At 42.7% G+C, this 22,987-nt stretch overlaps 1 protein-coding gene across 1 annotated transcript; it reads left to right on the top strand.

The window, feature by feature from the left end:
* Positions 1-2,451: 2,451 nt before the first annotated feature.
* Positions 2,452-21,941, top strand: LOC130202928 (kinesin-like protein KIF3C). The gene is made up of 8 exons (XM_056428822.1): positions 2,452-4,387; positions 14,128-14,229; positions 14,603-14,725; positions 16,586-16,704; positions 17,215-17,331; positions 17,642-17,750; positions 18,883-19,028; positions 19,751-21,941. Exons 1-8 carry the CDS (start codon positions 2,969-2,971, stop codon positions 19,836-19,838), a joined length of 2,223 nt encoding a protein of 740 aa, XP_056284797.1. The 5' UTR covers positions 2,452-2,968; the 3' UTR covers positions 19,839-21,941.
* The last annotated feature ends 1,046 nt before the right edge of the window (positions 21,942-22,987 follow it).

Below are 22,987 nucleotides of genomic sequence, written 5' to 3'. Positions count from 1 at the left end.
CTCCCAGGTCACGATGCATTCCTGTATTTTGTTGCAAGGGGCCCCAGGGTTCCTCTCACACTCCAACAGACACCCAGAAACTACCACTCACTCTCTCCTGGCTGTGATAGTTATGTACATTTATGGAGGAATTCTCTTTTCACATCAGCTAAACCAGATGACTTTATAAGTTTTGTTTTTACTTGAGCATGTGTGCCTTCAATTAACGGTGGGTGTTGAAAGGTGACGGGATAAAAGGGTGAGACAGAGAGGGAGACTGACACTGAGCATATCCAGGTCATATTCATGCACTCCTGTTAAAAACCCCACGCTTGGTCACGCCCCTCGTGGACCATGTTTCCCAGCTGTGAAGCAGACAAGCTGATAAGGTTGGCTGCACTCGGCTGCCATGTTTTTCGGAGCTGCAAGAATATCTGGGCATCCCACAAAGTCCCCGTTTGTCTTGCGTTCACTGACCTGCAATCAAAGTAAACAGACAAACACCACAAACTCTGTCATGTGACACATTTAAAATAGACAATAAATTACAGACAAATCCAGAAAAAGACTTCATATACCCTCATTTTATCGAGACTTCTGCGTGGCTGTCGTAGATGGAAGCAATAAATGCTGAGAAGTGACCAAGAAGTGGACATTTTAAAAGAGAAGACGCTAAAACAGCATCAGCACCTTGGACAGAGACACAGCCCTTTGTGTGTGGAGGACATGGCGTACCAGTATAGCTCCAGGTTCACTCCAGGTTGGCTCCAGGTTTGCTCCAGCCTCTGGAGTGGAGGTCTTTCTTTCCATACCATGACAAAGATGAAAGACCTGCTGACCGTGGAGAGGGCCTTCACCCGCTGCTTTGTGGCAGGGCAGCTGGTAATCACTCAGGTTTTGTCCTGTGGAGACACATTTAAAATGATGGGAGTAGCATTGAATATTAATCACATTACATGCACACACACACACACACACACACACACACACACACACACACACACACACACACACCACACACACATTGGAATCAATGCCCTACTGATGACTCATGTTGAATGTTTCTTCCAAAAGGTGCAAGCACAAGTGCCCAGTTGAAATATGTATTGTCCAAGACTTTTCAGTGACATTCAGTCATCTGATACTTGGGCAGCCAGATTAAACACGTGTTGGTGACGTATGACGTCCCTTCTAGCTTTAGAGGAAGAGTGTGATGTGTTGAGTTTCCCATGTCGAGCCTTTGCACTTTCAGGTCAGTCAACCGTACATCAACATTAATGCACAACTTTGAAAGCATCATTTTACAAACGGGTATGTGAGACATGTTGATAGTTTGAATGGGAATCACCCAGAAACCTTCTAAGTGTCTCCTCTTAGAAGGTTTCTGGGTTTCCTTGTCATGTTTACTCACATGAATCCCTTGGCCTCATTTACTGGCTCCTTCAATGACCTGCAGTTCATAGTGTATTCCAAACTTATTTCTCCAGGTGGTGCTATTGTGTCATGAATAAACTGTTAAATAATCCTCGTAAAGATTCATTTTTTATTCGGTCCCCTCGTCCTTCATATGTGTCGCTTTGGGGGCCCAGTTCGTTGTATGATGCTTATTGGGAAACTAAAGCTTTAAAATCTGACAGTTTTTATTTCTTACTAAATGTATACTTAACATCTCCTGGAAATGAACCTTGGAAGAGCCAAGCTCTTAAAAATACTGTAAAAATACAATTTACTTGATCCATTTAGGAATTAGGCGTAACATTACAGCCGTTTTCAATGTTTTTGGAGAGATCTTAATTATTAAATGAAAATCACTTTTATTTGATTGCAGAAGTTATAGAGTTTGCACACATCCCCAACATCAAAGGGCTGTCAGAATGATATTCATTATATATGAAGGAGCTCACAGAAGTGTCTATGGATTACGTCATCAGAGTGTCTTTTCTCTCTGCAGTTCATCTGAATTCGACTTTTTACTCAAATGTAAAAAATGAATTGTTGAGTTTTCATTCAATTAAAATAGCATTCAAAATCTATTTTGTTTTATTATGACACCTGGTTATTGTAAATACCATATAGGCTGACAGTATAGCTTGCATTATGTAAAACACTACATTTAAACTAATAGTGTGTCTCTTTTAAATATGAGAAATCTTAAAAGTACACAGAGACAAAATATAGTAAAGCTCCTAAAACATTGGCCAAACATTTTTTAGAAATGGGAAGAGAGCCCAAAGTTTCCAGAGATACATAATATGTATTTAGGCAACATTTACATTTAGCTCAAGACGTCCATACGAGAGAAAAAAGAGTTTTATCAAACTAAACTTCATTTCCCATGATCCTTTGTTCCACTCCGCAGTGATGTGGGGTGTGGTATTTGAATGACTGTGTGTATGCATGTGTGTGAGTCTCTCTCTGTGTGCGTGTGTGTGTGAGTGTGTGTGTTTGTTGCGTACAGTAAGGGAAGCTCCGTTTCTCCGCACAGACGGAGAGCCGCAAGCCCACCTCGGAGCATCAGCGAGCGGCGCACAGGAGGATGCGGGACGGCGGTGTAGCGGATCGACCAGGACCATATGAGTGGGACATCTGAATTTTGTTGTTATTGTTGGCATTGCTGAATTTTTTTTCTCTCCACCGAGTGAATCCGGACGCAGATCTGCAATGAAGCGTCGATCCAACGCGTGAGACCTGCCGACCGCCTGTGTATCTGTGAGCTAATAATACAGACAATAAGGAAAGGGAATTAGCCATTAGACGAAGTGGCATCTTTCACGAATTGTGTCGGTTAAATTAAGGCTGTGTTATTTGGCACTGCAGCTATTTTATTCATGATATGATCCACAATCATACTGAATTTGTCTTTAATGATTTTCACAAATCAATGGTTCCACAATTCACAGACAGACAGGCGGCTGATTAAAGCCATCATTACCAGTTTTGAGTTAGCCGATATAGATTGTCCCTTTACGACGAGAAACAGAAGCCGGTCATGTCGAAAAATAAGAGCAGTGAGTCGGTGAAGGTGGTAGTTCGATGCCGTCCTTTGAACCGGAAGGAGGAGTCCAATGGGCCTGCGGGGAGCATCGTGCAGATGGACCTGCGGCTCGGACAGGTGATCCTCCGAAACCCTCGAGCACCAGCCAGCGAGCCTCAGAAAACATTCACATTCGATGCCGTTTATGACGCAAACTCCAAACAGGGAGACCTGTACGACGAGAGCGTGCGGCCTCTGATCGATTCGGTGCTCGCCGGGTTCAATGGTACCATATTTGCGTACGGACAAACAGGAACTGGGAAGACTTACACCATGATGGGTGCGTGGTTTGACCCGCAGAAACGGGGTGTGATCCCCAACGCTTTCGACCACATCTTCACACACATATCCCGCTCGCAGTCCGATAGGCAGTACCTCGTGCGGGCGTCCTACCTCGAGATCTACCTGGAGGAGGTTCTGGATCTCCTCGACCCCAACCACGGCAACGCCAGGCCCCTGGAGCTCCGGGAGAGTCCAGAGTCCGGGGTGTACGTGCGCGACCTCACGTCGTGCGTTTGCAAGAGCATCAAGGAGATCGAGGAGGTGATGAATATGGGCAACCAGGCGAGGGCGGTCGCGGCAACGGACATGAACGAGCACTCGTCTCGGTCCCACGCCCTGTTCCTGATCACGGTGGAGTGCAGCCAGCCCGGACCCGACGGGAGGAAACACATCCGGGTCGGCCGCCTCAACCTGGTGGATCTGGCTGGCAGCGAGCGCCAAGCCAAGACAGGCGTCCAGGGAGAGCGCCTGAAAGAGGCCGCCAAGATCAACCTGTCCTTGTCGGCCCTGGGGAACGTGATCTCGGCGCTGGCCGACGGGCGCAGCGGCCATGTGCCGTACCGGGACTCCAAACTGACTCGGCTGTTGCAGGACTCTTTGGGCGGGAATGCAAAGACCGTCATGGTCGCCACCTTAGGTCCGGCCTCCCAGCACTACGACGAGACCCTCACCACCCTCCGCTACGCCAACCGGGCCAAGAACATCCAGAACCAGCCCAGAGTGAACGAGGATCCCAAAGATGCTCTGCTGCGCGAGTTCCAGATGGAGATCGCTCGCCTCAGGGCTCAGCTCCACCACAGGAAGTGGAGGACCAAACAGAAGAAGGAGCAGGTGGACGGCGAGGGCTGGGAGAGAGACGGGGATGAAGGGACGGAGGGGGAGGATGAGGAGGATGAGGAGGAGGCGGTGGAGAAGGAGGCGGAGGAGTACGTGAAGCAGGAGCAGCGGCTGGAGAGGGAAAAACAGGACATCAGAGAAGATCAATTCATGTTGGCCGATGAGAAGCAGAGGCTCCTGGGAGAGAAGGAGAGGATGATGGGAGTTCTGAGGAAGGAGCAGGAAGCCACCGAACAGCTGACCGCCAAGTACAAGGTGAGAGTCGGTCAGTCGCTCCATTCATCCGTTCTTGACAAACACAACATCAACACGCACAGACTCACATGTCATCAAGACACAGAAGACCCAGAAGACTCATGGTTTCATTTTTCTCCCTCTCTCTCTCTCTCTCTCTCTTTTACACACACTCCAACCAGGAAGTCCGATTAAGGACATCTGGTCCTTGGGATTATATAGCGTGATAATCTGATGATCTGTTATTAAGGGACATTACAACAAAGAGCTTCATATCCAATTACATATGTGTATGTGTGTGTGTGTGTGTGCGTGTGTGTGGAACACATCAGGTGTTAGTAAAAAAGAAGCTCTCTACATTAAAGGGACCCTCCAGGTATTAAGTAATGTACTTCCATGCTTGGAGACTTTTTGGAGACACACAATGGTCAAATTACATATTAATACATATTCTGTATGTTTTATGTGATCCTATTGTTTCCATTCCACCTGCTTGAATATCTCTCTCTGCTATCTGTATTAATTTGGCTCAATAAAGCCAGATAACGAAAAGAGAGCCAGACTTGTGGCCCCTCTCCACGTAGGAACTCGTTTGCGAGGCGCATCCTGGGTCCTTTGGCTAAATCTCCATTTTAACTCAACATTACAAACAGACGATGTTCGCCTGCAAAATCCCCAGTGGTTCCACTGGCACTGTGTGTTTCTGTGTCTGCATCTCTTTCCCCCCACAGTCTGGTCAGATGGCTCACACAAACACAGGATCTGGTGACCAATGTAGCTTAAAATGTCAATTCTCCCTTTGCCCTACACACTCACACACATAAAGCAATCAAAGACAGAGTCAGGGCTGCATTGCACTTGCTCTGATTCGTGGCCATATCCAGTCAATAAGTCAGCCATGCAGAGTGACTTGGGGACGACAGGCCATAATACTGTAGCTGCAGCCTGGATCATCACATGAGATTCTACTGGGTCAGCATACGGAGCTGCAGAGGCCTTATTGTGAGGAAATGAAGGAGGAAACATCTATTTTCAGTGGGCAGGTTGAGGTTGTTTCCTCTTTTGCTGCTATCACTTTGGCGACGCTCTGTGCATATATTCATACTTTTCCCTCAGAGAGCTTGTGACGACTCCCAAGGCGGAGGCGTGATGGGTAATAAAACGCCGGTGTGGGTGGTGATAAAACAACAGAGAGAGAGAGAGAAGTTACACTCTAAAATCTGTTTCTAAACACATTAAACCTCATAGAAAATAATTGTAGATTGTGAAATGAACGGGAACTACATCGCACTGCACCGTGGAGTTTAATTGTTTTTTCTAATTTTGGTGTTCAGGATATTATGGGCAGGCCTGGAATAATGGCTCCATGATGCACTGGAAACCTCATGATAACAGCTTCCCCATTAGGACCGCAGCACAATCACTTTTTCTCACGCAGCCCAATCACAAGCGTAAAAATTACGTGAGAGACAATTTTGAAAGTCTTTTTTTTTGTTGCCCAGACTTGAAACTCTTATCTTAAAACACAGCATGCATTGAGGGCTGTGTTACGTTCTGGTTTATTGAAACGTTGATCGGTTGATCGCGCAAAATGGTCGAAATAAAATTAGATTTTGTATTTTGACATGGATGAACAGTTTATCCAAAGATGGCAAATGTAAGCGAAATCATTTGATTTCAGATGCAATAAATCGTGTTTCACTGTTATGCAGACAAACGTCTTTACATGTGCAGAAAATATATACATATTTTTCATGTAATAAATGAATCCTCTCAAACAGAAGGTCTAAAATTCATCACATTGGCAAAAACATTGGAGTGTCGCGCGTATGCCATCCGACGGTGAACGCTGTGTCCACTCTCTCCAGCTCTTGCCTCATCTTTTAATACTTAGCGCTTCTTGGTTCTTCGTGGAGGTATGAGGGCTGGGAGAGTCCCACGAGACCGAGCTAATGTATATCCTAAATGCAATGCCCTTCACACTAAGTGCTGTCATGTACCTTTCTGCAGCTCATATTTCCTCCCGTCACGCATTCCTCAAAGTGCCTTGAGGCTGTTTGGTGCTAAATCATGTGAAATCATCTGTGATTACACCGCTCAGTCCTTTTGGTTTGATGCTGACTGTGTGGCTGACAAATCAGCCCGCCCCCCCCACCGCCCCTCCCCCAGGAGGAAGATGATTAAAGACAACTGGTATTTCCTGCCTTTGATGGAAGGAAAACCTGCATATGGTCAAAGGAATGTTTTTTCAAGGAAGATACAAAGATAATTTGTTTATTCTAAGATGAAAATCTGGTGGTCAACAAATCTCATGAAAACACCAAAACTATCAATGTTGTCCATTATGAGGGCCCAGCGTTACACTGGGTGACATGTTCCTTCATAACCATGAACACACTCTCACGGTAGTTTATTCTAAGTCATCCCACATCGTAGCATTACTTAAAAACTAGGACCTAGTAGAGTTAGCTAGTTTAAAAATGTATATACAAATATGTATCTGTGATTTAGACCCTCAGTTGGAACACATGTGCTTGAGGAGGCGGGCCACACATAGGCTGATGGAGATGTACGAACACATGTCTTGATCTCTTCAACGCCTTTGGCGACAATATAGATTTTTTAATACCACAACCCTTTAAAGGGAAGAGGCCTGTTTTTTAAAGAGCACACTGTTGGGATGAAGTGAATCACCATATGCCACATGTGTTGCTCACAGGTCAGTTTAATATCATTACATGTGGACAAAGATCCCTTCATGTCCATTTGAAGTCTTTATCTCAGTGCTCATGTCACTAGTGTTCATGCTCTGAACGTTTCTTTTTAAATCCCACCTATTACTCCTAAACACATTTTTTCAAAGCTGAGAGAAGTTCTGGGTATTTTTAATTTTTTTATTTCAATAGATAACTGGTGAAATGTTAACATGACATGATTCTGTATTAAACAATATGGTCCGTAGTCCATAATACTTCATCATTTACTTACCTAGTGCAACATTTCTATTCTATTTCTATTCAATCAGTCCCAGTTCTGCTTCCCTGTGATTGGCTGAGAGCGATATTTGCTGACCAATCACAGCGTCCGGCCTGGGGGGTTCCATTTATTTCTCTGCCCTGAAACCCCCCCCCCCCCGAAACACACACACATGCAAGTGGGTCAGGAAGCAGCTTGTGAAGCTGTGTTGGGTCAGCTGGTGTTTCTGCAGGGTGCTGTGAGCTCACGGCCTCCAAGGTGCAGCGCTCCATCTGTGGACTCTGTGTTGTAATGTTGCTGCAACTGTTGTTCAGCTGTTGTCTGCACGGCTGGAGTTTAACTCACACGCAGTGGTGGATGTAGAATTATTGAGATCCTTTACTTTGGTAAAAGTAGCCATTTTAATGTTTAAAAACGATGGATTAGGCTGATGATTATGTTTTACAATAATCGAGAGGCTGTTTGTGAAAAAATTGAGAGATGCGTCACAATTTCACATCTTCCACACATTTTAGCAACATCACAATCTCTCCCTCGAGATGATGTTTTACCACCTTTACGCTCCAGTTTTTGTTCTGTTAAATTTGGCATCTTTTGAGCTAACAGGTAAATATGTGAAGTCTATCTCATGTTGCTATTGTGAGCCAGTCAGCACTGTAACTGTAGACTGTAGTTAGACTGTAACTGTAACGTCTCGCTTCTTCTTCCTGTAGACCCCGAAACATACTTTCTTTTTCTTTCTCTCATTCCAGTTAACTCTCCTCTGTGTCATTTACGTCAGAGGTTATTTATGAAAGCAGTTTTACTTTCCGTCAACCTACATCATCTTCTACTTGGTTTAGGATTTTCTGAGAATGGCTTGTACCCAGGGGAGAAAAAGAGGAAATTATATTAGCAGCTCTCATGCGTGTGAATCTAATAAACTGAGATTGAAAATCTAAAATGCCTCCATGGCAAGCTGCACAGAAAAAGGAGAAACACTGCCTTTCCTCTTTGATTTCTTGTGATCTTTGATCTTGAATCTCATGTTGTTTGCAGAAAGCCAAACATAGACCACAGTCACGCTTTACAGCAAACAGAAGGAGGGCAACTCGGCCTGGAGCGATAAGATAATTAGATCCTTCAGCTGAAAAACAATTATAGCTACCACTGTGGATACTATGTTAACTAAAAATGCTTTTTTCATAGGAGGAAATTGCATTAAGGGGTTACTGCATCCTGTAAACTGAAGTTCAGCCAATCAGAATGCTTGGTCAGCAACAACACACAAACTCACACATGCATGCACATACACACATATCAGGTTTCCACAATATACAGTAGATGTCCATTTAAGCCTGCTGATTGTATTTAACTCCCCTCTCCCCCCAGCCCCACACACACATACATGCATGCACCACATCATGGATAGAATGACTGTTTCCTGTTTATAAAGCAGACTTCCTGTGTAATTAGAGGAGGAAAAAGGCTGGCCTACATGTGTATGTGTGTGTGTGTGTGTGTTTGCTAATGAACAGAAAGAGCTCATCACTGCTCTCCATCTTTCAGCATGGAAGCCACAATCACTGAATTATAGATGAATTAACTGTGTGAGCATCCAGTCATGTGATCAGTGGAGACAAACAAGCTTTAATCACTGCGAGTCCAATAATATTTTATAGCCTACACAGGTGACCACTAATTGGCAATATTGTTTTGATTACACAACATGTTAAAAACACTCATAGCATATACAAATCATTTATTAAACATTTTAATAATTAATGTAGTCATTTACAAGCTGTGTAAAGTCCATGCTGCTAATGCTAATTATACCAATGTAGCATTGCATTCCTAAAACACTTTGTTAATGTGGCATTTTCTCGAAGTAGTTGTGAGAAGTAGAAGAAATAGCTATATCGCTAATTTGAATAGACAACATCATAATAAATTATCTTACATATGACTTGTTTCATTCTGGTAGGATAGAAAAGTATTTTTCAGGTTCATCTGGGTTCATTCTGGTCTTTCATTGAGGTCCATCGATTGCAGGTCACTTACTGGTCCTCCCTCGTATGTGTGGTGGATGCAGGAGATGGCTCACAGTGAGTGAATGGCAATGAGATTTTATTCTTGAAGTAGTTTCTGCATCGACTGGCACTGATGAAACAGAATGAAACAGATTCTCAAAGACAACCTGACATTTCTTCCCTTTTTTCCCTACGTCTGTCTTCCATGCTCGGTGTCTTTTGACATTGCCCTTTCTTCTGCTTGCATGTCTCTGTCTCTTCCCAGCGAGCTTCCTGTCTCTCTGCTGCACACACGAGAGCGGTTGACGTCACATTGTATTTACAACACGGCGCCTCCCGGCAGGCCTCTGGCCTCACCGGGATTGGCTGCACTCAAAAAAACGATTCAAGCCCTTCTTAGAGGTGACACATTTAAATATTGTTTGATACATTTAAATAAATCAATTACAAAACGAAGATATTTATTTTGAATGGGTGTAACACAAAATGTATGAATACTTTCATTTATTAGATTTATTTAGGTTACACTCACAAAAACGATTCAAGCCCTTCTTCGAGGTGACACATTTAAATATTGTTTGATACATTTAAATAAATCAAATTACAAAAATAGATATTTATATTTCATGGGTGGAACACAAAATGTATGAATTCTTTCATTTATTAGATTTATTTAGGTTAGATGGTGTGCATATTAACTCAAAATAAATGTGTTTCATTGAGGACTACCCTTTGCGCATGCGCCAGCTGAAAATCAGTTGTTTACACGGTGAAGACACTTTCAGGGCTCTACGGTGGTGTAGCGGCTAGCACCATCGCCTCAAAGCCAGAGGTCTGTGGGTTCAATTCCCGGTTGGGGCTTTCCTTCTGTGTGGAGTTTGCATATTTTCTTAGTTAGTTAGTTAGTTTATATTTTGAGTTGGACAAACACAAATTAATTTAATTTTATGAATATCGTTATTTTATTTTAGATGTATTTGATACAAATGAGTTGGACTAACTTAATTACATTGTATTGCACTGATGTGCTAAATTTGAGTTGGAGTTGCATGTAATTATTGGATGGAAAACCTGCCAACAATTTAATTGAGTTCATCCAATGAGTTATTTCTTTGAGTGTGGCTGAAGCGGTCGAGCCAGCTCTATATGCAACAATTCCATTCTCCTCACTTTTCCCATCAGGAAAGGGATCAGTCGCAGCCGAGTCTCTGAGCACGCTCTTATGGGCAGATTATACATGCGCTCACAAATATGCCAGCTGACACACATATGCACACTCAACCTCCAGGAAAAGTGTGATGCATTTATAAACCGTCAACAATCACGAAAGACACGAGAAACAATGAAGCCTTGTGGCTACTTCCGATTGTGGGACGATACGGCACACCACAAGCGTGAAACCAGTCCAACATACTGTGCATGCAACTCTGGCAACGTTTTCTTAATTTGTTAAAGAAGCTCTGAACTTTTCCGCGATGCCAGAACATGAGACTGACATGCACAACAAATATGAAAGAATTGAGATACAGACAAAATAGTCGGTTCTGCAGTGAAGTTTACTCTTTTATTGCAGTACGATTGAATGTAAAAAAAGATTCTAGAATTATTAAAACAAGCTCAGCAAACCGAACCCACATAACAGCCAGGTGGTTGATTGTTCAGACAATTATAATCAGGTGTCGTGGCCTCAAACTGCACATCAAGCTCCAAAAATCAGCCCAATCCAAGACAACAGACACGGTTTTTGTCACATCTATAGAAGTTATTTTTATAAATGTATCCACACCACTGACTACAGTGTGAGAGAGCACCTCCTGCACCAGCCTCGTCTCACCCCCACGGCGTCAAATACCGGCAGAAGTCAAATCTTTAGCGTCTAGACGCACCAGGTTAGTGCTCACGCCAATGTAAACACAATCGCGTCATTATTAGACGCACAGAGCAACAGACGTAGTGTTAAGAGCGACGGAGTCCGCCCTCCGAGGGTGGGAGGGTGAATGAAACCAATGAACCAAGACATTCACTCAGGGGACCAGTGTTCGTTTCCTGTGTGAAACCCAAAAGTTGAGCGACTTGGACCAATTTGATGTCACATGACGCCACGTTGCCAGAGTTATGTCTCCAGCGTACATATTTGAAATCCAGCCATGACCTCTGACCGAGTCGTTGTGTTGCCTAAACCCAACCGCTCCTCAATGTTAACCAAGCTCAGATCTCCTGCGTCAAGAAGATGCTACGCTAAAGGCTTCTCCGGGGCTTTCTGAGCCGTGTAAACATGAGGTCATGTGACCCGCACAGACGAGGAGGTGACGGCGTCGCCGCGCGGTGGAGCGTCTGCTTTATTGATCGAGTTTATGAGAAACCAGCACAGAAGGTTCATAATCACATTGTGAAGAAACTGAAGCTCTTGACCTTAAGAGATCATCAGGCATCCTGTGTGTGTGTGTGTGTGTGTGTGTGTGTGTGTGTGTGTGTGTGTGTGTGTGTGTGTGTGTGTGTGTGTGTGTGTGTGTGTGTGTGTGTGTGTGTGTGTGTGTGTGTGTGTGTGTGTGTGTGAAATAACCATCTGCATGGGTGCCTGGAAACAGAATAATGACTCTTATGACTCGTCACTCATGTGATTGAAGGTCATTTGGATTCCTCACTGAGTCGTTGCTCCTCCTTCTCATCCTCTTCCTCATCATCCTCCTACTCCTTCTCCTCCTCCACCTTTTATCATCTCTTCTTTTCATCTCCCCTCTGTAATAGCTGCTTTACTTTAACATTAAAAACGTGATTAGGAGCCTGTGACGTCGTGAGTAAGTTCATTTCCTTCTAGACGGTGAACTCAAACATGACATGAAGTCAAAGCAGTTTTACATTTGAGATTTAAAGTTTATGTCTTGATGACAAAACAATCTCACCACATACATGCAGAAGCTGTTTGGAGCTTTCTATCACATTACATGATCTTCCTCAGCAGAGGAGGAGTTTATTAGTTTCCATTTCTCTGACCACTTGAAGGACTTCTCCATTGTTGGCTGAAAGCAACACGGTTGTTGTTCTGTTGAACACATTATAAATTGTAAAACCTTAATTACGTGATTGAAATAAAAAGAAATAAATAAACTGAGCTCAATGTCAAGCTGTAGTTTTGTGTCAAAGAGACATTATAGTTTGTGTGTTTGTAAAATCAAAGCTGTTTAACTACTTTATTTATCAACTTAATAACAATGGCATGTGTTCTTCAGATAAAACAACGATTCTTTTGTTCTTTCGGTAATGTGGCATCATCATCCTGCACTACGTCATTCCAACAAGAAATGGTGGAACTGACAGGAACGTATTTGTTCAGAGTCTGTGATGAAAGGAGCAAAAGAAACAACTTGATCCTTTGTTTCATCAGTTTTATGAACAAAAAATTGCAGCTCTTTAGCATTCAGCCAAAAGTCAGTGTAGAAGTAGAATGCTCTTTGTTTGCTTGTCTGAACTCAATGCTAGCGGGGGAGGGGGGGGGGGGGTATGTTTCGTGGAACAAAACAATGCAGCTTGATTTTAATTGGGTGTATAGCTGCATTTTCAGAATTGGTGCAATTAGATTATTGACATAGTTCCATGAACCCAGTGAGACTCAGAGGTTGTTATCGTTTACTGATGTGAAAAGTATGACTTGGCATTTTCTCCACGATAAAGGCATGATGGATGTGCCTGATGAGCTTTGAGTGAATGTGTCGAATTCTCCATTTAAGTCATAACAGCCTGTGTGTACAAGATTTGTATCCCTCCACCCGGGGATGCATGAGAGTGAAACCCGGTTACATGAATGAAGCCCTTTAATGAAGCTGAAAGAATATGACAAAACACAAAGAGCAGCAAACCAGGCAGTCACACACACACACACACACACACACACACACACACACAATACACAAAAGACAGCTCCAAACAAAGTCTTTCTGTAAAGACCTGCTGCAGACGCATCCTCTCTGAAGGACTCCACTGTACTCTCTGCATGAGTCTGAGAGTGTGTTTTTGTGTGTGTGCCAGTAATAAAGAACGTATAGGCCGTTGACACACACTGTCTTTTTGTATAAAGTCCTGAGACTGGAATGTGGCCAATACAAAATGGCCGTGGCCCCTGTTTGCCCTTCTTGGGCCCCCTTTCTCTCTCTTTCCCCTCCTTTTTTTCTTTTCTTCCTCTGATGAAAGCATGAATGCTCTGTGCTAAATGCCATCCCACTGGTATATGTCACAAAATAACACAACTAAGTCCTGTTAGTGGCGCTAGTTGAAAAGTCAGGAGATCCCCAAAGTCAGTGAGATTCATCCTCAATGTCTCCACAAAATATCACAGTAATCTATCGAATAGCTGTCGATATATCGTCTGCATCAGAGTCGGTATCGGACACTTTGAACGTGATTCATGTCTGAAGCGCTTCGAAGTTTTAAGCCGAGCTCAGCTTGTTGTGGGATGTTGTCATCGTGGACAGTAAGCTGCCCACTTCCAGCTCCGTCCGCCTCGTCAGCACAATGTCTGCACAGACTGCGGCTCCAACACACACACACACACACACATATACACACACACACACACACACACACACACACACACACACACACACACACACACACACACACACACACAGACCTAACTGTTCGGTGTCCAAATAAACTCAGTTCGACCTTGAGAAAGACAATTAAAGGCACATCTTTGAAGTCACTGTAGCTGCTCCAACGACACGATATGGGTTCTTCTTCCTAAATATAAAGCCAAATATTATTTGTTGCTTTTCTCAGGCGATGGAGAGCAAGCTGCTGGTCGGTGGGAAGAACATCATCGATCACACCAACGAGCAGCAGAAGATGCTGGAGGGGAAAAGGCACGAGATTGCTGAGCAGGTAAAACTGTGTATTTGCATAGATGAGGCACGCAATTCAATTCAAATTCAACAAACTGCATTTGACTAGATTCTCCTGAAAAATAATGGTGAGTGGAACCATAAAAGAATGAGGATTTATTTAGGGGTATTTATTTGTATTATATTGTAGTATTCTTTTCCTTTTATTGTGATAGAGCTGCCAAACACGTACTTAGGCTCTAAGCCTGCTCCTAAAGGAGTAAATATGTATTTTTATTTTTAAATAAAGAAAATGTTTGTGTGAGTGTGACGATGCAGTTTTCAAGAGCCAAACTTTTAGAGTTACGGTTGACCTGTTTAACAAAATAACAACCGCAAACAGCACAAAGTGACACTTGAATAAACGCTTTCAGACACGCAGCGAGAGGGAGATCCAGCAGCAGATGTTGGTGCGGGACGAAGAGACGGTGGAGCTGAGAGAGACCTTCACTTCACTGCAACAGGAGGTGGAGGCCAAGACCAAGAAACTCAAGAAGGTGCACAGATACGTACATCTAAGTGTGAAATTCTGAATATGACCACACACGCTCACTTACACATGCAGCAAATACACACACTTTTAAACACAGAAGACGGACAGACACATTTTACACACACACACATTTCCACCTTCCTTTTATTCCCCTTCCTAATGTCAGTATATCCCTCTTTACCCCTCTGTGACCCCTGACCCCTGACCCGGATCCTAATGGCCCCCTACCTCGGACACATGCTCCGTTCGGACACACACTTTTCTCTCAGTACCTCAAGGTTTGTCCTGCCGTCCCCTCCTCTCTGCTGGGCCCTTCCCCATCCCTCCGTCACTCGCTCTCTCGGGCCTCTTCACGCTTCTCACACTAACCTTCTCAATCTGTTCGCCCTTCCTCGTCAAATGGCCTCGGATCTCCCAATAGATCCCTCAAACAACACTCACAACCTTGTGAACCCCTCACCCCGCTCGACTCGCTGCACGGCCAGCAGCACTAACCCCAAACAACCCCATGTGTGTGTGTGTGTGTGTGTGGGTGACAATGTGATTCATGACCCTGTGATGTTCTTAGCTCTCGTAACGTGTGCCATGTGCCCTGTGCTGTCTCTCTGAGGATAAACATGAGATGTGTTCACTCTGGTTTCAGAGCGTTCCTGTTGGTCGTGGAGCCTTTCTTGGACTTTACAGGCACTCTGTGGAGTTGTTTGACCACCAGCAGTGTTGTTTTTATTAGCAATGATACAGCGACAAAGGCATTGAGGAAGAAGACAAGTAAACATAGATGTAAACCAATAAGTCCCGTTAATATGTGAGAAATAAGGTAGTAAGAAAATGTGCTTTGTAAAGGTTTTAAAAGGATGTAAATACGACAAACACGTTTTCTAGACCTTGTGTATACTTTTTTTTAAATAGAAGAAAAACACTAAATGAAATTCTTTGCTCATCTGGCAAACCTGCTGCTCTTCACAATCGATATCACAGTGAATGAAAGAACATACAAATAACTATTGTGCAGGAATAGTCTTCTTTGTTGTCAAGACACCAGGTGAACTTTACCATCAGTGCTCTATTTAGAAAGTGAACGAATGAATTTGAACACGCTTACTGTGTGGAGTATAATTAAATCACAACAAGGAATACTTTCGTGGCTAAACACACATTTGAATAACGAATCCTGCTGCACATTGCAGTATTTAGAAATGCAGTTGTTAGTTGAGCTACTTTAGAGCTGTTGGTGCTTTCAGGGTGTCTCATGTGTCAATCAAGGGATCCGGGACCCCCCCCCCCCCCCCCACACACACACACTCTTTATTATATATAAAGAGAAGTCTGAATCCAAGGAAAGCATCAGCCAAGACATCGTTTAATTCCCATAGAGGTATTTATCTGATCATGCCTTTGGGCACTGGATTTCTTTTTATGGGCCACATTATTTATTGTTATTTTTTATTTATATTCCAATTTCAAACCATTTTATTTGCCCACCCCAAAGTGAGTGGCCAACTGCTCCTCAGCGATCAGCTTCTTCTTCAAAGTATGACCTTGAACTGCAGTGTCATGTTTCAGACTAACGAGTTCAGAGTCATTTAAAGCCTTTGCAGTCGAATAATGAAAAGTGTGAACGTTCAGGAGCCCAGCGGGAAAGAGGAGCAATGAGCCGGAGGGAGGGGGTGAGGGGGGGGGGCTGCTGCTGTGTTGCCGCGCTCCTATTGGACGCCCTTTTCTCCAGACACCAGTGCCTCCAGTGCCGTTGCTACGGGCAACCGAGCTCCAGTTCATCAGCGATTCCGCTGCACTGGGCAACATCTCTCCTCCTCCTCACCTGCTCCGTTTGTCTCTCTCTCTCTCTCTCTCTCTTTCCATCTAGCTGTACGCCAAGCTCCAGTGCATCAAAGCGGAGATCCAGGACGTGAACGACGAGCACGTGAGGAGCCGACAGGAGCTGGAACAAACTCAGAACGAGCTCACCAGAGAGCTCAAGTTCAAGTGAGTCGGCAGATACTGTGCAACTAACGGAGGAAACGGTGAAATGCAAAGACTACAATATGAGTTTAAACAACATTCTGTTGAATCAGTAAAAACTACAACTCAACAATGAGCAATGAACTGCGTGTTTCTCTTTTGTTACTACTGCGAACATGTGTGTTAGACTTTGTCCAACTTACATTCTTAGACACAAAAGGAAGCTGGAGAGGAAAATCTGCTTCTTCAAATGTTGGTATTGACTGATGTGTTGACCAATGAGCATCACCCGCTAGTGGGCCTCCAGGCCGGAAGCACTGCTGTGTTACAGAGGTGCAAGGGGCCGCTGGCTCCAGTCCACCTGACGGCAATCAAATAAATACATTTTGATTATAAAAAAATAGAACAACTATTCTATACCTCTAGAAAAATAAACCTAGACAAGAAGAAACAGTCCAAATAGAGAAAAAAAAGAAAAAAAGCACTTTATTAAACTCTACAGATATTTAAACCCTATGTGTTCTGCACTTGCAGGTATCTGATCATAGAGAACTTCATCCCTCCAGAGGAGAAGAATAAGATCATGAACAGACTGACCTTTGACCCAGAGGAGGATCAATGGAAGTTCCAGCCTCTTGTTCCTGCTGAAAGGTCAGTGTGGGTTTTAGACGTTGGGATGTTATTCCCATCGGAGCCATCAGGTGCATATAATGGATTCAAAAATATGTTAAATTTTAGTCATGGTGCACGACCTTTTGACCTTCCTGCTCTCTGTGTCACTCACTCTTTTTCTCTTGTTTCTCTCCTGTCATTCTCCACTGCTATTAAATCAAAAATACTCCCTTTAAACAGACTCTAAAGGTGATGTCATGTCACTCACAACGGGAGGGAACGTTGCGTCATGAAAATGGCTTTTGGCCTTTTTGACATTGATTTCTCATCGAGCTCTTCCCCTCTTCAGTAAATCCTCACAGATGAAGAAAAGGCCGGCGTCTGCAGTTGGTTACAAACGACCAATCAGCCAGTATGCCAGGGTTGCCATAGCGATGGGTGCTCACTCCAGATATAGGGTAGGTGTGTGTGTGTGTGTCCTCATGATGAAACTGACTACTGTGGTGAATAAACAAAATGTCACTATGAAACTATGAAACTTCACCAGTATATAATAATTAGTTTTTGTGTGACAAGTTTTCTGAAAATGTATCTTTAAATATTGAAATGAGACATTGTTTTATCAAATGTGCTAATTTGCACACATTTCCAAAAGACAGTAAGTAAATTGTGGTCTCATATTGTTGAAAATTTTGAGTCAAAAGTGTTTATTAAGGACATTTTGGATATCTCTATTCATCACTCCATAAATCAGTCAAGTCAGTCAATTTTCACCATGTTTTGAGGAACAAAATGTTGTATACATCAGGTTTTGAATGATACATGAAAAAACTCCACAGTAAACATATTCAGAATATAGAGAGGAATGAAACTGGAAAGTTTTGTGCATGTACGTGCTACTGAACTTAGATTTCTGACTCACTTTCTATGAGAAATCAGTCTTTTAATATATGTAGTGTTACTCTACACATCTGCAGGAGAAAAGGGAAAACATAATAATAAATAACAAATATATATCCCCATGAAAATCCCCCTGTTGGCAACTTACATTAAGATAATAATTTTTTTGTTTAACAAGTTTTCTGAAATTCTATGTTTGAATATGTAAATGAGTCATTATTTAATGCTAACTTTGAGTGAATTGAGGTTAAAATCTACGAACACTAACAGAAAGAAACACCTCTATTGGATGTTTCCTGCTAGTCTGAAACAAGACGTGTTATGGAAGCAGCCCCGACATCTCTAAATTGATCATTGCATGAAGTGTTTTTGCCTCTTGTCTAACTAATAATCATTATTATATTTTTCAGAAAATAAAAGACAATGATGGGACATTGGCAGCATGTGGAAAGCAATAATCACTTTTTACAAAATATTAATCTGTAGACAATGGAGCGAGAGGAGCCAGCACAGAAAAAGTTTGATCCCCTTAATATTTAACCTGGAGAGAAAGGATTAAAAAAGATATACTTTTAAACCTCGCAAGGCCGTGTATGTGATAGGAAGATTATTCCTAAAAGAGATTTTGCAGCCAGCTCACTTTAAGTCAATCGTGTGTGTGTGTGTGTGTGTGTGTGTGTGTGTGTGTAGGCTGAGAACATCATGTTTCTGGAGCTCGACATGACTCCTCCAAGCTCCGCCTCCCTGGACGGCTCGGCGCAGTCGGAGCGGAACCAAAGTCACTCTCTGGACAACTCGCCCACCAAGGACAGAAGCGTCCGCAAGTCTCGCTCCTGGTGAGCCTGACCCTCCCCGAGCCGGACGCCACCCACATATCCTCTTCTAGGATTGGCCCGTCACGCATACTGTCCTGTAGCACATCAAATACTTTGTTCTGCCTTTTTTTCTTTTCTATTTCCTTCATGAAAGTTTGTTATAATTTTTTTCTTTTTAATCTTTTTTGTTCTTTAATTTTGAAAAGGCAAAATGTCAATGTTTAACTGTGAAACATCCGGCTCCAGTACACATCATCAACACACCTGTTTGATGATCACCTTTGAGATATTTTTGCCAAAATGTTATATAGCCAATAAAAAGCTAATTTAGAAGCTATATGAAAAGATGAATGTCGGACGATTGTTATCGGTTCTTCTTTACTCTGATTACTTTATGTTCAGTGTCAGTCAGACTATACCCTAAAAAAGAGAGCTAATATTCTTGAAATACCTCCACTATTAAAATAAGACTTTGTGTAGGTGTAAAACTTTCTTTTACTGGCCTGTATCTGATTAGTGTAAATGGTTTAGAGTCGATGCATCCCAACATGGGATTATTCAGGATTAGCCACGCCCTCTCTAGACGATCCTAATCTGATGGTTTATCTCTCATTTGCAGCATGTGATCTCAATGTTGCTGAATAATCTTAATAACCTTTTAAATCTAAATCATATCAAATAGGCAGAGATTATGTATCCATATTATGATTTTTAATTTCTGCAATTTCTTGTTTTTTTTGCAGGTGCCAGACCCCAAAATCCATCACTTCCTCCTCTTCCAATGTCTCCTTGGCAGCATGTCACACTGCCACACCCATGACGGCGCAGTAAAGCGAAGAGGATTTCCTTTTTTTAAATTATTGTTATTTATTTTATTCCTCCATTTCCTCTTCCTTCTTTGTCTTTTGGCCAGTGACCCTCTTAAACACTTCGACAACTGGGACACAAACACACACCTCCACCTGTATCCTAAGAGGTGATGAACTAAAGTAGGAAGTGATCGACAGGACAGGAAACTAAATAACCCGATGAACCTCAGAAACTCTATGAAACACAACTTCCTGCTGCTCTCTGGATATAAAGACCCACCAGGACCCCTCCTTTCTTTGCATGAGCCTCGGATCATCCTTTTAAAACCACTGGCTGCAGTGCTGTGCTGCCCTGACTGTGTGTGTGTGTGTGTGTGTGTGTGTGTGTGTGTGTGTGTGTGTGTGTGTGTGTGTGTGTGTGTGTGTGTGCGCACAGGGTTGTATGATTGCCTCTTTGTGTGTCTCATTGTGATCTCTACAGAGATGTGACAGCTTACACACTGCTTGAACCCACTGTAAGATACCAGTGTACATATTCCATGTGTGTGGTCTGTTTTCTGTGTTAAAGGGGAGCCAGTTGGATGAGACATGATGTAACACAGTTGATGATGCGGGCTGTCGCTGGTCAGACGAGGTGCTCTGAAACCTGAATGATGACCTTTATCACACCTGTTGTCTCTCATTATTCCTCTTTATGTCCACTGTTTCTGATTTTAAAGCAAAAAGCCTTACAATGATCGCCTTCAAATAAAAATGGTTTAATTCATACCAGCTCAATGGGAAAGAGACGAGGCCACCGGGACACTTCAAGTATTGTACATGCCGTGTGACGCGGCACGCGGTACAGCAGGTTTTGCATTTTACCGTCACACCTGCCTGAAGGTTGGCTTGTTGTTCAGTCAGCAGTGTGGCGGGGACAGTTCAGTGTCATGGCTTCTGTAGTTGCTGGAGGTCAAGAGCAGCAGGCAGTGGGGTCAGTCAGACTAATCATCACTGTATTATTGATGCCACAGATCTAGTTGCAGCCAAACCCCCCCCCCCCCTCCCCCGATAGACACGAGAAAGCATAAAGCAGTCATAGAAACTACATTTATTACCAATCCACCATTCGGTTTTACAAGATTTGAGACTCTTGGTGATCCTGAACGTGCAAAATGTTTCATGATCCCAATATGAAGAAGCCATGTCATTGATGAGCAGGGATGAAAACTCAACATAATAATTGATTGTAAAGGATGTAACATGTAATATTGAATAGTACAAGTTCCCTGAGCACAGGGGGACATATTTAAAATGCTTGTTTTATCTAACCAACAGTTCCAAAATCTTCAGATTTTGATACAGAAAAGAGAAAAGCAACAATTCCGCCTGTTTGATAAAATAAAGTCAGAGGAAGATCCAGAAGAGGCCGGCTAGTTGAAGTATAAAATGGTTTCATAATCATTCAGTAATTGCAGTAGACTACTAAAATAATCCATCAGTAATATAAACAATATGGGGAAGAGATGGCAAAGAACCTTTCTGTGGTCCACTTTGCAGTTGCTGTGTTCAGTGAATTTTAAATCTGGGCTAACCTACTTCCTGTCTCCACCGGTCACACATGCACACTGAGGATTTTATGTGTTTAGTCATCGATTTCTGGGTAATCATAATCATAATTGACCCGGTTTGGGCGGTAAATGTTTAAATGTTGTGAGGCTTCATGAAGATGTGTCTAATGGAGGTTAAATGACATGCATACCTTTAATGAAGTGAAGGATTCACCACAAGAGGAAGTAATTTAGTGTGAGTTCATATATCTATGAAAGAATATGTTGTACATTTATTTGTGGCTCTATCAGGCCACATTTCAAGGGTGCTGTCCTTCAGAGAAAGCAAGAAATACAAATATTGGTGTCTGCAACACTGAACAGAACCTGACATGTTTATTATTATATTATGTATGTGGAATGCAGCATCTCTCTCGAAATATCCACAATTTATTATCTACATTTTAGGGAAGACAGTAATACAAGGATGATGAAGATCTGCCTCACAATATTTAGAAAACAAACAATTATTCTTGGCTCTTTTCAAATCTCTGTTGCCTCCTATATAAAAATTTGGTAAAACCAGTAAAACCATTCATGTGCGTGTCGAGAATGTCAAATATTGCATAAAATGTGTCTGCGTGGGGGAGGATGCCGATGGAAGAGGGGGGAGGGACGGATAGATGCAGGGATCCAAAGACAATCAGGAAATGACTGTGGAGGCGATGGAAACTGAGCCTGTTTCCATGGTAACCTGCCAGCGAAGGATGTTGGGACGGGTAATAGAAGTGGTGGGGGAGGGGTAGGGGGTGGGGGTATCTATGTGTAACATGGTGGTCCATGAGCTCAAGCCTGGCTGACAAAATGAAATAGAATCAAATAAAGACGTTACAGGATCAGAATCATGTTTAAATATCTCTAATCAATAGCACTATATTTAGTTGGGTCGTTACGTGTCAAGAGCAGTTGTATTTAATCGTGTTTAGTTTCAATATGATTACCGTTACCTTCATTGGAACAGAAGCTTCCCTCCTGTGGTCCTGATTACATGCAACATTTAAGATCCAAAATAATTTTCATTATTGATTAACTTCATTTTTAGCCGAGCTGGCACCAAAAAGCCAAGGATGGCATGTTCCACCATATTGGTCCAGACTGTTGGATGGATTGACAACATTGTATTTATTTATTCTATCAGTTCCCCAGAGGATGAATCCCATTGATTTATAGTCCTCTGGCCTGCCATCTAGCGCCACCATGAGGTTGACGTTTGTAGTTTTGATTGAAATGATATCACAAGAATGCTGCATGACTTAAAATATCTTCCCTCTAGCGCCATCATCAGGCCAGAATCTGTCTAGAGTAGACCATATACCTTGGTGACATCATATTGTTTAGTTTTATCATATGTAGAATTATTTGTTATTTTAACATATATTAAAAAAAATACATATTGCTGGTTTATTTGTGGAAAGATGATGGTAAAACATTGATTTATATGTTTCAGCCAGTTCATGTCCCTGGTTGGGTGTGTTAAGGTAAGGGGGGGGGGGGGGGATTACTAATTTAAATCGAAAAAGTAATAAACAGCCAGTCAGACAGTTTATTAAAATGAGTAGTATTCAGGTATTTGACCAGTTAG

Source organism: Pseudoliparis swirei, chromosome 12 (genome assembly GCF_029220125.1).
Source record: "Pseudoliparis swirei isolate HS2019 ecotype Mariana Trench chromosome 12, NWPU_hadal_v1, whole genome shotgun sequence".
Taxonomy (NCBI): Eukaryota; Metazoa; Chordata; class Actinopteri; order Perciformes; family Liparidae; genus Pseudoliparis; species Pseudoliparis swirei.
This window is presented reverse-complemented; position numbering and strand designations above follow the sequence as displayed.